The sequence below is a fragment of the Leopardus geoffroyi genome, chromosome E3 (genome assembly GCF_018350155.1).
Source record: "Leopardus geoffroyi isolate Oge1 chromosome E3, O.geoffroyi_Oge1_pat1.0, whole genome shotgun sequence".
NCBI lineage: Eukaryota > Metazoa > Chordata > Mammalia > Carnivora > Felidae > Leopardus > Leopardus geoffroyi.
The window spans coordinates 27009179-27025751 of record NC_059340.1 but is presented as its reverse complement, the minus strand read 5'-3'; the positions used below and the strand labels follow the sequence as shown (position 1 = coordinate 27025751).

The 16573-nt window shown below is 50.0% G+C and overlaps 1 protein-coding gene across 6 annotated transcripts in view; it reads right to left on the bottom strand.

Annotated features, from left to right (window-relative positions):
- Window positions 1-16248, bottom strand: part of SYT17 (synaptotagmin 17) — an 84006-nt gene extending 67758 nt beyond the window's left edge. For 2 of the 6 annotated variants that reach the window (XM_045459834.1, XM_045459833.1), the window contains exons 1-5: window positions 12357-12646; window positions 12171-12193; window positions 11380-11528; window positions 3768-3916; window positions 361-980 (exon numbers count right to left, since the gene is read on the bottom strand). In XM_045459834.1, coding sequence (XP_045315790.1) covers window positions 361-980; window positions 3768-3916; window positions 11380-11528; window positions 12171-12193; window positions 12357-12459 — 1044 coding nt within the window. In that variant the 5' untranslated portion in view covers window positions 12460-12646. Of the gene's footprint in view, window positions 1-360; window positions 981-3767; window positions 3917-11379; window positions 11529-12170; window positions 12194-12356; window positions 12649-15827 lie in introns of those variants that run through there. The other 4 variants (XM_045459830.1, XM_045459835.1, XM_045459832.1 and 1 more) reach the window with 3 other exon arrangements.
- Between the last annotated feature and the right edge of the window lie 325 nt (window positions 16249-16573).

The window sequence follows — 16573 nt, the reverse complement described above, 5'->3', positions numbered from 1 at the left end:
ACATGAACCTATACATGTGATAAAATTTCATAGAACACACACACACACACACACGCACTGGTGCATGTAAAAATGCGTGAAAATTGAATAAGGTCCGTAGTTTAGTTGACAACGTCAATTTCCTGGTATTGCTAACGCACTCTGGTTGTATAAGACTTATCACTGGGGTTGCTGGATAAAGAGAACACAAGGAATCTGTGCTGCGTTTGCACCTTCTTGTAAGTCCAAAACTACGTCCAAATAAAAAGGTTTCAAAACGCAAAGACACTTTAAATTAAAAAAAAAAAAAAAAAAATCATCTTTTTTTTTTTTCTTTTTTAAAGTCCCCAGCCAAGAAACAGCACAAAGTCACCCCCTTACCTGAGAACTGGGGATCAGCGCCTTCCACCAGTGCCCGCCTTTCACCAGGTCAACCTCGCACAAAGGCACGGAGACCTTCCCAATGACACAGTGGCGGGAGAACTTATCAAAATCCACCACAGTTAGCAGCAGGGTCCTCCTCTGCGCTTCCAGGAAGGGGATCTCGAAGGTGTAACGCTCCTCAAACACGGGCTTCTGGGTCTTGCGTTTGACCCCCGTCTGCTTAGAGTTCTTCTGGTCTGGCAGGAGACAGATCTTGACATAGGGGTTGGAGTGGGCCATGTCCTGGCGCGAGCCGTCGTGGGAGATGGGGGGCGGCAGGTCCCTGGCCTCGATCACCCTCACCGTCAGATGGTTGTGCAGCAGGTCGTACTGGGTGCTGAAGTGCAGCATGCCCAGCTGGTACTTGGACAAGATCTCTTCGTCTGTCAGAAAGTCCACGTCGTCACTGTCGGAGTCGAGGGAGTAGAGCTGGGGCTCGAACTTTCTGAAGTAGTCATCTGGGGTATAGGTCCGTCTGAGCACCGAGGGCTGGATGGGCTCCTTTTTGGCGCTGAGAACGCCAAACTCGATGGGTTTAATATCAATGAGTGGGGAGCTGGGTCGTCTGGATTCAAGACCTAAACAGCCGCCAAAAAAGAACAATTAGCACCGCCACATATGGGGCCAAGCCTGGGCTGCTTCTTGAGATTGGCAACATTTCCCAGATTCCTATATTGTTCACTCTGTTTCACAATGCTCTTCCCCATCTGCTCTCCACACCTTGAGATCCTCTTATTTATTCTATGAGAGGCAACAAGACGGCATTATCACCTCCATCACTGCCAGGCACTGTTCTAAACGCCTTGATATATCAAGTCACCTGATGGCCACAAGGTATTAGGGAATGACTAATCTGACAGATAGTAACTCTCCAAAAGGGACACAAGTACTAAGAGGAGAAGCCAGGAGTCAAGCCCAGGCTGTCCGGCCCCAGAGTGTTGACTCTAGCTGGTACCCTATACCGTCTCCACTTTCAGAGAGTGGACTCTGGAGCCAGAGCTTCTGGGACTCAGTTTCCCCATTTGTAAAACGGAGTCAATAATAGCACCTACTTCAAAGATTGTGGTGATTCACAGAGCCAATGCATGGAAAGGGCTCGGCATAGAATGTGCACAGGGTACGAGCTCACTCAATGGTAACTGATGCACTTCTGCAAGAACCATGTTTGGACTTCACCGCCTGTGGGGCGCCTCCTCCCTGCCTATCAGCCAGCAGAGTTCAATGCTCCCAAGTTCATCATTTGAATCTTTGCTCATCCCTCTATTCTAGCAATAAGCACATGGAATTTTTTTAAAAAAACTATTTAATTGAGGCACAACTGACATACAAAAAGCTGTGCATATTTAATGTACACAATTTGATGAGTTGGGAGGTAGGCAGGCATCCTGAAACCGTCACCACAATCTATGCCATAAACATATACCATCACCTCCCAAAGTTTTCTCCTGCCTTCTTCATTTATGTAATTTTCCTGGTGATAAGGACCTTTAATGTAACATCTAGTCTCTTAGTAAAATTTTAAGGATACGATACAATATTGTTAACAATATGCACTGTGCTGTACAGATCTCAAGAACTTATTTGTCTTGCATAACTAAAACCACCCCCTCCCCAGGAGTCACTCCCCATTTCACTCTCTGCTCCTAGGAGTTTGACCATCAGATTCCCCATCTACATGGAGTCATGTATTTGTTCTTTCATGACATTCTTGTTAATTGCTTGAACACCTGTCTTGCCTGTGAAAATTGTGAGACTTGTGTCTCGTGCATGGTTGGTATTCTGACAGCTGTGTGCTAAATGGAAATCATCCGTGTATAGAGCTGGGCATGAGACCTAGGGACTATCTAGACCAGTACTATTCAAGAGAAATACAATGGGGACCAGAAATACAAACCACACAGGGAACATAAAATTTTCCAGTAGCCACAATTCTCTTAAAAGTACAAAGAATTGGGTGAAAGGGCGCCTGGGTGGCTCAGTCGGTTAAGTGTCCGACTTTGGCTCAGGTCACAATCTCACAGTCCGTGAGTTAGAGCCCCGTGTTGGGCTGTGAGCTGGCAGCTCAGAACCCGGAGCCTACTTTGGATTCTGTGTCTCCCCCCCCCCTTCCTCTCCCCCTCCCCCTCTCACACTCTGTCTCTCTCTCTCTCTCAAAAAATAAATGAACATTGAGAAAAAGAGTATATAAAAAAAAGAAACAGGTGAAATTAACTTTAATTTGTTTGACATATAATCAAAATAAAAACATTTTAGTGAGACAGTTTAAAGTCTCTTTCATGTACTGTCTTCAAAATCATGGGTACATAACGCATACATCATGTCTCAGTTGGGCTTAACCTCCCATTTAAATGGTCACCAGCGGGGCGCCTGGGTGGCTCAGTCGGTTAAGCATCTGACTTCAGCTCAGGTCACGATCTCGCGGTCCGTGAGTTCGAGCCCCGTGTCGGGCTCTGGGCTTATGGCTCAGAGCCTGGAGCCTGCTTCTGATTCTGTGTCTCCCTCTCTCTCTGCCCCTCCCCCGTTCATGCTCTGTCTCTCTCTGTCTCAAAAATAAATAAAACGTTAAAAAAAAAATTTTTTTTAAATAAATGGTCACCAGCAACATGCATTGGACTGCATAGGTCAAGAAGAGCCCTCCCATTTTACAGATGGAAAGACTGAGGCCTAGAGAAGCCTCACATCCCCTCTTTTCCACTCTTTCAAGCACTCGAACTTTTCTCTGCTTCCTTTTTCTTCCCTATTTACTCCCAGGAAAGATCAGACACCAATATTTCCACCTGAGTGGATTTATTTCATGAATTTTAAGCTTTTTCCCTCTGTTAAGTGAATTGAAGGAGCTGAATGAGATAGCAGAGACACTTCCAGGAGGTGAGAGGAGGCTGGGAGTCTTTGGGCTTTATCCTCCTTTCTCCTCCCCATCCACATCATGCCATTTGGTCAAACACATACTCTGCCCATCAGAGTGGACAAACTGGGGGGCCTAGAGACCAAATTTGACCCACAGATACATTTTGTTGGAGTTTAAAACAAAGGAAGCTTCATATAGAAACACAGATTGCCAGTTTCTCTTTGGAAAAGTCAGGTAATACGGAGCCCACCATCTCCTTCAGCGAGGGCTGAGTAGCAGCTGCCCCCTTCCAATGGGGCATCAGCTCCCATGGCCACAGTCCCCACCCTGCCCTGGTAACTCCGGAGGCTGAGACAACCCCTTCCCTCACATGGATCCATGCGGGGATGCCGTCAGCTCTCTTCTTTTGTCCTGGGGACCCGGCTAACTGGATTTGAATCATGGGCTCTGAGCAGAGGCTGAGCAGCACAGGACTGCCGAGCCACGAGCCCTAGACAGTCACAGCAAAGATGCTTACTTGAAATCCTCCGGGTCAGGCTGTAGGTAGACTTAGATGTGTCTGAGGACGAGCATCTTCGATCTGGGGAGTTGGTCCTTGGGGTCAGAGGGACTTCACTGGCTGTATGGACGGAATCCCCATCCTTGTCGCTGCTCCGGCTGGCCATCCTACAGGAAAAGAAGAGGTTTCAATGGTTGTCAAAAAATCTCCAGGGGCTGGCATCTCTCTCTCTCCCTTAGAGGACAGACCCATGATGAAACTGTCGCGGATCCAATTTGTACTACTTGCAATAATAGAAACTCGAATCAGTGTGGTAGCCCTAAGCTCTCAAAAACACCTCACTTTTTTTTTTTATTTATTTTTGAGAGAGAGAGTGTGCGTGGGAGCATGAGAGCGTGTACATGAGTGGGGGAGGAGCAGAGAGAGGCGGGGGGGGGGGGGGGGGGGGCGTGGTACAGAGGATCCAAAGTACGCTCCGAGCTGACAACAGAGAACCAGATAAGGGGCCTGAACTCAAGAACCATGAGATCATGACCTGAGCTGAAGTCAGACGTTTTAACCCACTGAGCCACCCAGGTGCCCCAATAACATCTTACGTTTTGCACAAAATATGAAATGATATTGAATAAATACCTTCCAATTTAGAACAATCTGTCAAGAATGTGCATAATTTCACATTCACAGACCGTGGGGAGAGAACTTACTCAGGGTATTGCCACATGGGGGCACCACTTTGGCTAAGTCAAGACCAGGCCTGTTGGTCTTCAGTCTGGAAGACACCAGGAGGTTGTTTCTACCCATCTGATCTTCTGCAGATGGCTTTTGGTGAGGAATGCCCTGGTATTTCAACCTTCACTGTGTCTCTACTTTGATATCTTTAAAAAATATCCTATAACAGGGGCGCCTGGGTGGCTCAGACGGTTAAGCATCCAACTCTTGATTTTGGTTCAGCTCATGATCTTACGGTTCGTGAGTTTGAGCCCCGCTTAGGGCTCTGCCCTGATAGCATGGAGCCTGCTTGGGATTCTCTCTTCCTTTCTCCCTGCCCCTCCTCCCCCACTCACACGCAAGTGTGTGCGCACTCTCTCTCAAAATAAATAAATATCTAAAAAATACCCCATAACAGTGTCACTCGAGGGTCCTTGGAGCGGCAAGGGCAAGAGCTACAAAATGGTGCTGAGAATGAATGACTTGAGAACAATAGTTCGATGTGAAGAAACAGCTAAAAAATGAGCAGCAGCTCTGATTCCATGTGCTCCCAATGAGGATGAAAAATACTGAAAGAATAAAAAACACCGTGTCGGGGGGTAGGGAGATGCAGGGTGGTAATTAAGAGCGCAACCTCTAGGTTTGAACCCTGCCTGGGTGACCTTGGGCAAGGCCCTTCCTCTGTGCCTCCATCTACCCATCTGTAAAGTGGGAATAATAATACTCACCTTGTATGGTTCCAGTGAACACTGAAGGAGTCAACGCATATAATATACTTAGAACAGTTCTGGGTATGTAGTAGGTATGTGCTCAATACATTTCACCTGGTATTATTACATCCTGTAAGAGCCCCCAATCCCCATAAAGCTAGGTAAGGGTGCTTGGGGAAGGGGAAGTGAGGGGGCAAAGCTGGCGGTGTGGCCTGTGAGATGGATGCCGCTAATAACATACCCCTAAGCTATTGTGTGTAGACTGATACTTTCCGAGACTGCACCTCCCACCCCCCAACTTGACATTTAAGCCTGCGCGGAGCTGGTCTTGAAAAATGCAAGTTTCCAATTCTAGGAGGTCTTCAGATGCATCCTGTGCATGAAATGAGACTGATCTCATGTTCTTCCAAAGCAAGATCAGGGTCACAGCCAGGACAAGACCAGGCATGTTGCAGGGGGAGGGGAGGATGCCCAGTCCTTGCTTGCCTCCTCCTCCTGGTCTGTAAAAGGTGAATATAGCAGATGAAATGTGGGGGGTGGGAGGAGGAGAAGGCAAAGAAATGCAATCATATTGTATCACGCATTCTTCTCCCTTAGATGCAAGCAGCAGCACCTTCCGAAGAAGGCAGAACAACCTGAGCACCTCCACCTGCACCTGTGAGGCCCCACCCAGCTTGGGCGCGATCTCCCCCTGGAGCTCCGGTCGAGTCCTCTCAGCCCTTGTCTGAGCAGCCCCTGCCCTCTCTGCACCCACCATGCTTCCCGGCCCTTCCTCCAACACAGCGAGCCGGGCCACACTGTTCTCTCTGCTTGGGATGCTCTTCCTGTCTCCATCTCCTGTGCGGCTCCTTCTCATCAGTCAGGTCTCGGCTTCAAAAGCACCTCCTCAGAGAGCCCCCACCCTGTCGCTGTCACCTCCTCCTACCCCATCAGCCCTTGGCCCTGCACCTTCTTTCCCCCCTTTAACAACGCACATAACTCCTCTCTAGTTGTGGCTTGTCTTCTGCGTCTGACACCAGATCCTTGCCCCACGAGGGTGGTGTCTCATTCACCACTGCCCACCCTGTCCTGGCACAGAGTCTGGCACGTGCGGAGCCTTCCACATTCATTTTCTCAGTAAATGAATGAATGAACACACCCTTCTTGGGATTCTTATCTGATTTATCTGGTCTCAAGATGATCTGAGTGCTTATCTTGTCCCGCCTCCCACAGCAGGTGCACTTCTTAAATGGGGGGGGGGGGGCAGGGAGATGTGTACTTATCTTAATCAAAGGTACCAGGTGCTGAGCACCAACTATGTGCCAGGCACTGTGCTAAATGCTCTGTCTGAACCATCTCATTTCACCCTTAAAACAATCCGGAGTTTACTTCTGTTACTAACAACCCTCATCCTCTTTACAGACCGGGGAATGGAAGCCTGGTGGGGTGGGGGTTGGGATGGATATTTATTTTGCACCACTGTTAAACTCCCAACGAAGTCCAGCAATACCAGCCTCTAAGCTGCACACCCCAAACTACTGAGCTGGGCATCCCTTGTGAGGCCTGTGAGAGCTATGCATAGAGTAGGTATTCAATACAGGCTTGATGGACACGGAAATAACCTGAGTACTTCACTCTTCAATGATGGTCTTTCTGGCATTGCTCCAAAAGGAGCCAGTGGGATTGTACAGTTTTCCTGACCTTCCCCAGCCCAGCCCAGCCAAGGAAAGAATGGGGGATCCAAATGACAGGAGCATATGTGGCAATTAATGGTGTGTCCCCCCAAATCACACACACAAAGGACCAGCTCATCTGGCACCTGCCACCCCACAGAGAGGCATGTCCTGTGGTTCTGAGCTCAAATGTCACAGTAGGAACAGCACTGCAAAGCCTGTACACTTGACATTTCTACTCCCTGCCTGTTTGATAACATGCAACTGCCCACTTGGTAAATAAATCTGGGGAAAGCACAAGCTGTAAATTCACTTTCTGAATGATTTAACCCGCCTCCCCTTTACAGATTTCTCTTAACATTTTGCATTATGTTGCATGCCACAAAGGTACTAAGTTGCTACCCAGGATGCAAGATATTCATCCTGGGAAGCATGGAAGGTCATGTACCGCTGTTCGGGCTCTAGACTGCGGAGTTCTAGGTGTTATCATTCATAATGATGGCCATATGAAAGGGGCCTTCTGGAGTTGTGTCATGCGTCGGCCCTGCTGGGAAGGTTCCAGTGCTCTTCTCTGCTTGTGGCAAAACCAAAGTGTCATCCCAGAGGGTCCCAACTCCTTACCCCCTGAAAGAGTCCCCTGCTTGCACAAAGGGTCAGCAGCCCAGGTAAAGTGCAACTGTTCGCCAGCTCAGTGGTAGAACCCAGGCCATGCATCTGTAATACTTAACATCTGGGTATCTGGGGAAAAAAGGTACCTGACTGATTTTCAATGTCCATCAGGATTCTCCACTAACGGGCGGCTGGGTGGCTCAGTGGGTAAGCATCCCTCTAGATTTTGGCTCAAGTCATGATCTCACGGTTCAGGAGTTTGAGCCCCACAGCAGCCTCCAAGCTGGCAGTGTGGAACCTGCTTGGGATTCTCTCTCTCCCTCTCCCCTCTCTCTGCCCCTTCTCAGCTCATTCTCTCTCTCTCTCTCTCAGAGTAAATAAATAAACTTAAAAAAAAAAAAAAAAAGAAAGGATTCTCCAGTGGTTCAGAAGCAAATTCAAATGCTAACTCCGCAATCTGACGTTCAAAGCCCTACATGCTCTGAGCTGCAGGCTCATTTTCCATGATTCCCCTACTCTTTGTAGATATTGTGACCATTTGTGGTATTTGCCTACCCTGGGTCCATTCTCTCCTCTCTGGTTACAGCGCTCAAATTGTCTGTTACAGAGATCAGCAAACTATGGGGCCAGATTTTGCTGCCTGATTTTGTAAATGAGGTAAGACTAGAACATAGCACGCCCAATCATTAATGCCTCACCTATGGATGCTTTCACATTACAATGACAGAAGTGAGTGGCTGAGACAGAGACTAAGCCCACGAGGCTAAAATATTTACTGTCTGGCCCCTTTACAGGACAAGTTTGCCAACCCCTGGTCCACGAGCTGAGTTCATGTGTGTCAGGTGGGAATGATCCTTTCCCTGGTTCCAGGTGGTCAGACAATCCAGGAATGATCCTAGCACCATTTCCTCCAAGCAAAAGTGATTGGCTCAATGTTTGGCACATGACCCAAACCAGGACAATAAGAGCCTCTCCTGGTTTGTTTGTTGCTATTGAGGATGAAGCAAAGAAGAAAACAAGCTTAAGAATCAGGCAATACAGAAGAAACAGAAAGAGACAGGGAGGCGGAGAGGGCACAAATGCATGCCCATGACAACATTTGTACCCCTGGATCCGCCGATGCCCGAAGCCATTATCCCTGGACTTTTTCCACAGTGAGACTCTATGTAAAACTGTCATATTGGTGTGCAGGGTGTGAATGCACAACTCCAGGGGGTAGCTGGACCTATGCACCTGCCTTATCTCCTGTACTAGATTTTAAATCTCCTGAGCACAGGAATGGGACTCTATCTAGCCTCTGCATCCCACACTGCCTGGCACACAGTGCATACTCGAGAAATAATTACCAAAGAAACTGTAAGGTTTCAACCAGATGACTGGCACTTCCAGGATTCAATTTTTGCCGGTAGGTTAGTCAGTTAGTCAGTAACTATTTTTTGGCGTGAACAACACGGATAAAAACCCTGCCCTCACAGAGCTGGCACTGCCTGAGTACGGCTTTCAAGATACCAAATGGGCTGAGCCAACCTCTGTACCTAGGGCACTAGAAAATGGGAATGACCTCTTGATTAATGAACTGGTTCCACCAAACACCTCAACCCTATGCACAGCCTGCAACCCTATGCAACCCTATGCAACCCTATGCACAGCCTGCAGGATTCAGGCTACAATCCATGACTGATGAAATAATTTCTTAACACTATCTTTACACCAGTTTAAAGAATCTCTAGTGGGGCTCTTGGGTGGCTCAGTCAAGAGCATCCAACTCTTGGGGCGCCTGGGTGGCTCAGTTGGCTAAGTGTCCAACCTCGGCTCAGGTCATGATTTCACAGTCCGTGAGTTCAAGCCCCGTGTCGGGCTCTGTGCTGACAGCTCAGAACCTGGAGTCTGCTTCGAATTCTGCGTGTGTCTCTCTCTGCCCCTCTCCCACTTGCACTCTGTCTCTCTCTCAAAAATAAATAAACATCAAAAAAAATTATTTATTTATTTTGAGAGAGAGAGAGAGAGAGAGAGAGAGAGAGAACAAGCAGGGGAGGGCCAGAGAGAGAGAGGGATAGAGAATCCCAAGCAGGCTCAGCACTGTCAGCATGGAGCCTGATGCGCGGCTCAAACTCATGAACCGTGAGATCATGACCTGAGTCGAAACCAACAGTCAGACGCTTAACTGACTGAGCCACCCAGGCGCCCCTAAAAAAATTTAAAAAGAGCATCTGACTCTTAATTTTGGCTCAGGTCATGATCTCAGGGTTGTGAGACTAAGCCCTGCATTGGGCTCTGCATTGGGTGTGGAGCCTGCTTGAGATTCTCTCTCTCCCTCTCTCCCCAACTCACTCTTTCTGTCCCTAAAAGAAAAAAAAAAAAAAAGAATCTACAAATAACAGAAATGATTCCTGGGGCCCCTGGGTGTCTCAGGTGGCTAAGCATCAACTTCGGCCAAGGTCATGATCTCACGGTCATGGGTTTGAGCCCCACATCCCACATCAGGCTCTGCTGTCAGATCCTCTGTCCCCCCACCACTCTGTCCCTCCCCCGCTCACACACACTCTCTCCCTCTCTCAAAAATAAACAAAACAGCAATAATAATAATAATAATAATAAAAGGTGATTACTTACTGCTCTGCGAAGCAGGTTATGCTTAATCACAACCCTAGAAAATAAGTTCTATTACTGTTCTCACTTTACAGATGAGAAAACTGAGACCAAACTGGGTGAGATGGGTCACCTACATTTATGACTGCCGACCAGGTGACAATCATTCTTAAGTGCTCTTTTGTGTACTAATCCATGCAGTCGCCACAACAACCATAGGAGATAAACACTATTGTTTTTATCACCCCCATTTTACAGATGGGAAATCAAGGCAAAGAGATCTAATGACTTTCCCAAGGTCACAGAACTAGAAAAAAAAGTAGGAGAAACTGGATATGAATACATGGAGCCTGACACAGAGCCATTTTGCCATGGAAATATTTGATGCTTGCTTCTAAGGAGAGCAGGTGAGAGGGGTGAGCCATGACCCGCCAACGTGAAGGGAAAGAGGGGGCATCATGGACTTCCAGAAACGCAGCTGAAACAGCACCGGGTTCCCAATGAGGCTCTGGCTGTGGGCCCTTGCACTGTCTCTTGCCCTCTCTGGACCTCCCCATCCGTGTCGTGAGAACCCGTCCTCGAGGACGGCCAGGCCCCTTCTCGGCACTGGACCGGCAGACTCAACCCAGACTCTCTGGCCACGTTCCTCTCTCAGCCACAGAGAGGTGGACCAGACACGTGGCTCAGAAGCTTCAAAACTGTGTTCCCAAAATATCTGAGCGACTGGCAGATGGAGATGTTGTGTGCAGGCGCGGGAGGAGCACGAATTAGAAATAAAATGAGAGATGCCAGAGAGAACATAAACAGCGTTGGAGGACAGGATGGAGCCTGGGGGTGCTCTTCTGCTTCCCTGTTTCTGAAGTTCTTGTTCAGACCAGCAAAAAGGCATTTGTTTGTTCATTCCATCTACCACCCATGTAGCAGTTTTTGCGGAGCATCGACTATGTGCCAAGCACCGGGTCAGGCGGTGGGACAGTTTGTCATACTGACTTGGATGGGAATCTTTAGAACTTGGACATCCCTTGAAGCATACAGATGCTCACAGAGTTCTTCCTCCACTTGGAGTGACACTCAACGTGATTAAAAGTGCCCACACGCTCGGCACCGCACGGTTCATATCTCAGGAGGACCAACGGGAAACCAGTTCAACGACAGCCTCACCGCCAGCTGCCCCCCGCCCCCCGGCCTGCCCAACAAGAGGAGAGGCAGAGAGTATGTCCCCATCAGCAGCAAAGACGTCAACGGACGCCCAGCCTTCCCCTGTTTCCTACCCCTATCCTCCTGCCCGCGCCCTCTCTCGCAAACCGAGAAAAGAAAGGTCTTGAGGTTGCCTTCAAGGAAGTTCAGAGCGGTTTTACTTACAGCCAGGGGGGAGTCTGGGCAGGGAAAGGTCCCAGAATTTCAACTTCGTCCTCACTCGACTGGCAACAGCTGGACTCATAACACTTCTGACAGCAATGCCTGAAAGTCCATCTGCACAGCAGCAGATCGGAGATTCTAGAAAGAAAACCCTGAGGCCATTGGGGCAGGTGGGCAGTGGAGAGGGGGAGAGGGAGAGCGGGGGGGGGGGGGGAGCGTGTGGGAGGGGTGGAGAGGAGGAAAAGGAAAAACACCCGAAATTACAAGCAGCTGATCCCTGATGAGAAATAATGACATTCAGGAGGTCTGTCTCTGCTGCTGAACACTTAGAACAAAATGTTTTCCGTTTCTATTTACCAACTGCAGGCACAAAGATGGCAAACACCAACTCGTTGGAGCCATTAATAGCGAGCAAAACATTCACAGGTATTCCCTTTTGTAGTTTATGTGAATGTCATTCTTGACATGTGGGTGGTTTATACAACATCATGAGGGCTATACAATATGTTCTCGAAAACACAATGAATATTACTGTCTTCTTGAAAGCAAAGCAAAAAGATTTTTTTTTTTTAAATAATCTCCGTGACATGAAAGTAAACAGAGGTAATCAAACGGATTAGTGTGTTTTCATCGGGATCTCCCTTCCGCAGAAACGCAGCGAAACTGCGCCGCTCTTAACCTCCAGTTATTGCTTTAATATTCAACATCCCCACAGCCCCACATAAGACTCCAAAATGAAAGGCAAGCACTTCGTGATCAGAAACCAGACCACACGAATCATCGAATTAACCCACCTCGTTTAAAGGTTCCAACTGCCCTTTTAGAGATCCACGAAGAAGCCAAGGGGCGTCGGGGGTGAGAGGATTACAAAAAGAGAGACAAGACCAGTTTAGCAATATTCCAGCAACTCACAAAAGAAAAAAGAAAGAAAGAGGGAAAAAAAAAAAAAAAAAAAAAAAGCCCTGCGTCTTTCCACTTACCATCCTGGGAAGGGAGCTGACTCCCTAACAAGGTGCTGCTATCTGCGGGGCTGCTGGTAGCCTCCTGGCTAACCAACACCGAATAAATGGGAAACTTTAGCATTTCGATTTGATTTGCACCGTATGCTGTTATGAATCAGAGCGGGTGGATAGATAGTCATGCTATCCAATGCAGCCACGCTTGGGAAGAGCAAACCTTCCTATACAGAAATAGCCATAAAGCCAACCCAAAAGGACATGACTAGCTAACATGCAGGCAGGCACAGAGTGGATGTCACTTGGCTCCCGCACCCTCCCAGAGGCCCTACCTTACAATTCTGCTCCAATGGTGATGGTGGGGAGTTCCTATGACCACCCACAAACACAGGGAGCCCAAAAGGAAGCCATAATCTGGTCCTGGGGAGGGCGGAGGGGGTGGGGCTACCTCCCTTTTCAGCCCCACCTCCCACCCCCACTTCTTCTCACAGGTTTCCAAGGCACAGATTCCCTCCCCCTCTTCAAGCGAAGAGTCACAGTGGCTTCCAAATGAATGGGCCAAGTAAACCAGGTAGATTAGGAACTCCACATCCCAGCCTGGGATATATCCCAGAGAGGAACTCAAACTCAGAACTTTAAATCAAGAGGGAGAAAGTTACCCTCTTTTTAATTTCCCTTTCCAGGAGGTCTCCCTTTGGTATCATCATGTGTTAACGGGTTTCTAACACTTGCAAATCCCCCCTACCCCCTCTTTCTTTTTTAAATAGAGAGCAAACCTCAGCTCAGAGCCTGGGACCTAACTAATCACGTGGCATTACTATCATCCTGTTTATTCTTCCGGTTGCCTTCTGCTCATATCAAGTGATTCTGGTCTTCCATTATGCTAGTGACATAAAGTTTCCTTTTCAAATGATTTTAAGTAAAAAAAATAATAATAAGCGAGCCCATTTATAGGAAAAAGTATTAAATAAATCTGGTACAAGTGATAGCTCACAAATTCAAAAATCCTTGAAGTGATAAGGGAATGATTACGGCTTGGGAAACGAAGTCTCAGGCACTAATCACAAACTCTTCCAAAAGCAAAACTGGGAACCCTACATGGCAAGGCCTGAAGACGCTTGGGGGCCACGCAGAGTTGAGTGGTTAAGTGTTAGTGCTGCTGTCACCACCGGCCAATCACGTGACTTGGGTTAAGTCAGGGGGCCACTCTGAACCTTAGTTACCTCTCTTTCATGGAATGGCTAAGCTAGGACTCGGACTATGCACATGCCCCACCACAAAATATCTGCACCCTTTCTGTGGCTTTATGAGAACGAGGTGGTTTGTCAAGACCAGTTGGAACCTACTAGGCACCACAGACTGTCCAGGCCAGCCCACGCAGGTAAAAGCAGGAAAAAGCTATGCCCTCATGCGCTTACAAATCAAAGTGCTTGAAAATGTTTCAAATCAAATGCAAGGATAAAGTGCTTTTTTCCAACGGTCCATGCCCATTCTTTTCACAGAGGAAAGCATTTCCTGGGTGTGTGGCAATCAAAAGACACCATTTATAAAACCATGTGAGTAGAGACCAGGCCACTGCAGGGGCCCAATCATTCAGCTTTCTCAAACGCCAAGTTCGGCAAGATGAGAGAAACCAAGGAAAAGGAAGAGGAGAGGGAAGAAGCTAAGACACGCTTGCCACGCATTGGGTCCACTGGGTTCATGTATTTGACTGGATGGAGGAGCACTGATTCAAGCCAGAAAGAAACAGGAAGAAGGAGAACCCAGACATTCTAGAACAAAGGTTGGCAAGCTATGACTTGCAAGGCTAAATCCAGCCCGCAACCTGTTTTTGCACGGTCCTCCAGTTAAGGATGGTTTGTACATTTTTAAATGGTTGCAAAAAATCAAAAGTACTACTTCTTGAGTAGTACAAATAGTTTTATTGGAACTCAGCCACGCCCATGCATTTACTATTATGTGTGGCTCTCCAGCGCCACGGTCAGAGTTGAATATTTGTGACAGGCCACGTAGGTCTCCAAGAAAAAAGTTTACTCTCTGGATCTTTATAGAAAAAGTTTCACACCTTGTTCTAGAAGCAAAGACAGTATCACCAAGCCATTCTCATATTAGCTGTTTAACAAATTCCTCAGATTCCCCATCCTCCCTTCTAGATCCCACCATGACTCCTAAGCAGCTGTGTGACCTTGGGCAAATCACTAATCTCTGTCCTGAAGGTGGTTATTAAAAACCACAGAAGCATGTTCTAATATTGTTTATTTCTCACTGGATTCTGAAGGGCAGAGACTGCTGTTTTCACAGCTGTATCCCCAGTGCCCACACACAGTAGGTGGTCACTCGGGTGTTTGTTGGGTGACTGCTGAAAAACCCCACAACAACATTCAGCACACAGTATGTGCACAGTAAATGTGACCTTCAGTGAACTTGAAAAGAGGACCTAAAGATTGCATGGAAGCCAATGGAGCAAATCTAAGCCAGGAGAGGGATGGGGAGACCAAGGCAGGTGACAGAGCACAGAGTTCCTGGCAGGCTGAAAAGTCCGAGGATGAGAGAGATGTGACCACTGGGGAACTGGGAGACCAGCAGCCACCCCCCGACCCCAGCTGTAGCCGAGGGAAGAAGAAGTGAGCCCAGATGCACCCTAAATGAGGGAACCTGTAGGCTTCTCTGCTGGGCTCTGAGGAGCCAACCCCAGAAAGCAAGCGGCTCCACGGGTCTGACTGCAGGTCTGACTGCATGACCTTGGCGCTGACCTGTCGCCACTGCCTCCCCCACCCCGCCCGCCCCCCCCCCCCCCACACACACACACACCTCGTATAGAAGAGAAAGGTCTGGTAGTCAAGCAGCCTCCCCTCAAGAAGGATGCTTGGAAATCATTTCAGTTCAAGGATTCTTGTGAGAGTTTCCTCAAGGTGATGGGGGTCCACAACTCCCAGACCACAATGCAATGGCCGAAAGTGATCGGTTGCTCCCGCCCCCCACCAACAGCACGCCTATGGTGTGCCCCCCACCCCTCAGCACCCAGGGTCCGGGAGAGACGACGTCCTTGTCCCTCCTGGCCGGAACAGCAGCCTCAGGCTCGCTCCGCCGGCCAATTAGCCAGAGCCGTCGCCACGGCAACGGCAGCTGGCGGGCCGGGCGGCTGGCGCGTCCCGGGCCGCCCTCCCGGCGGCCCCTCCCCAGGGGTGGGGTGCAAAGGGAGGGGGTGGGGTGGGGGGGCTGAAAAGTCCGCCCCAACCCCATTCCCTCCCTAGGAGAAGAGGGCGCCCGTGCAGAGTCCGCAGGGGCCGTTCATCCCCGGGTGTGGGGGTCCCCAGCCCCTTCTCCTGGGGCGTACCCCACCGCTGCACAGGTTGCGTGCCCTCGGGCACCCTTTTTCTCGAGGCAAGTTTGTGGGAGCCCAGCCGTGTGCCCTCCCTTGGCGGGCTCACAGCCGGAGGGGGCGCGGCACCCCCCACCCGCACCGCGGACCTTGCCCCCCAGCCTCAGCCCTACCTGGATGTACGCCATTTTCGCCCTCGCGCTCACTCCGGCCCGGGCATGGCGCCGCCACGGCCACTTTGCCCTCGCCAACAGGGGAGTGGGGGGAGAAGGCGAAGGGGGAAAGGAAGAAAAAGGCAGCCGGGTGGCCCCAGACGTGACTGGCGTGGCTGATGAGCGGCGCCCGCCCCTCCGCCGGCCGCCCCGTCCTTGCCTTTCCCTGCGTTCAGGCTCTCGGAGTCGGGGCCGCCTCCCAGGTTGGGAGAGTAAGGGCGCCTGGAGCCCCCGCCTCGGCCACCCTCGCTGTCCGGCGCTCCCCCCGAGGCGCTTCCCTGGCTGGAATGAGGCCGGGGCGCCTGGGGAGGGAGCCCGGGGCGGCCGCGGGGACTGCAGCGACCCCGGCGCAGGCGGGGCTGGAGACGCCGGGGCCGGTGCGCGCCAGAGGCGGGGGAGGGGATGGGGAAGCGGGTGGGAGGGGGCGGTGCGCGGGTCAGCCCATCCGGTCGGCACGCGGGCTGGCACCTACCGAGAGCAGAGCCCCCGGGACAGCCTTGAAGCCGAGGGGGCACAGTCCTGCCCGCCATGGAGTCTGGAGCGGGGAGGGTCCTTCCCACCACCCCTCTCCCAGTCCAGCTCGGACAAACTTTATTCCCGCCCCACCCGACGAGCCTAGAACTGTTGCGGCGAGGAACGCAGGGGCCAAATGAACCGGAGCCTTAAGATAAGGTGGGGCGTGGGGCACCCCGAGGGAGGTGCTGCGG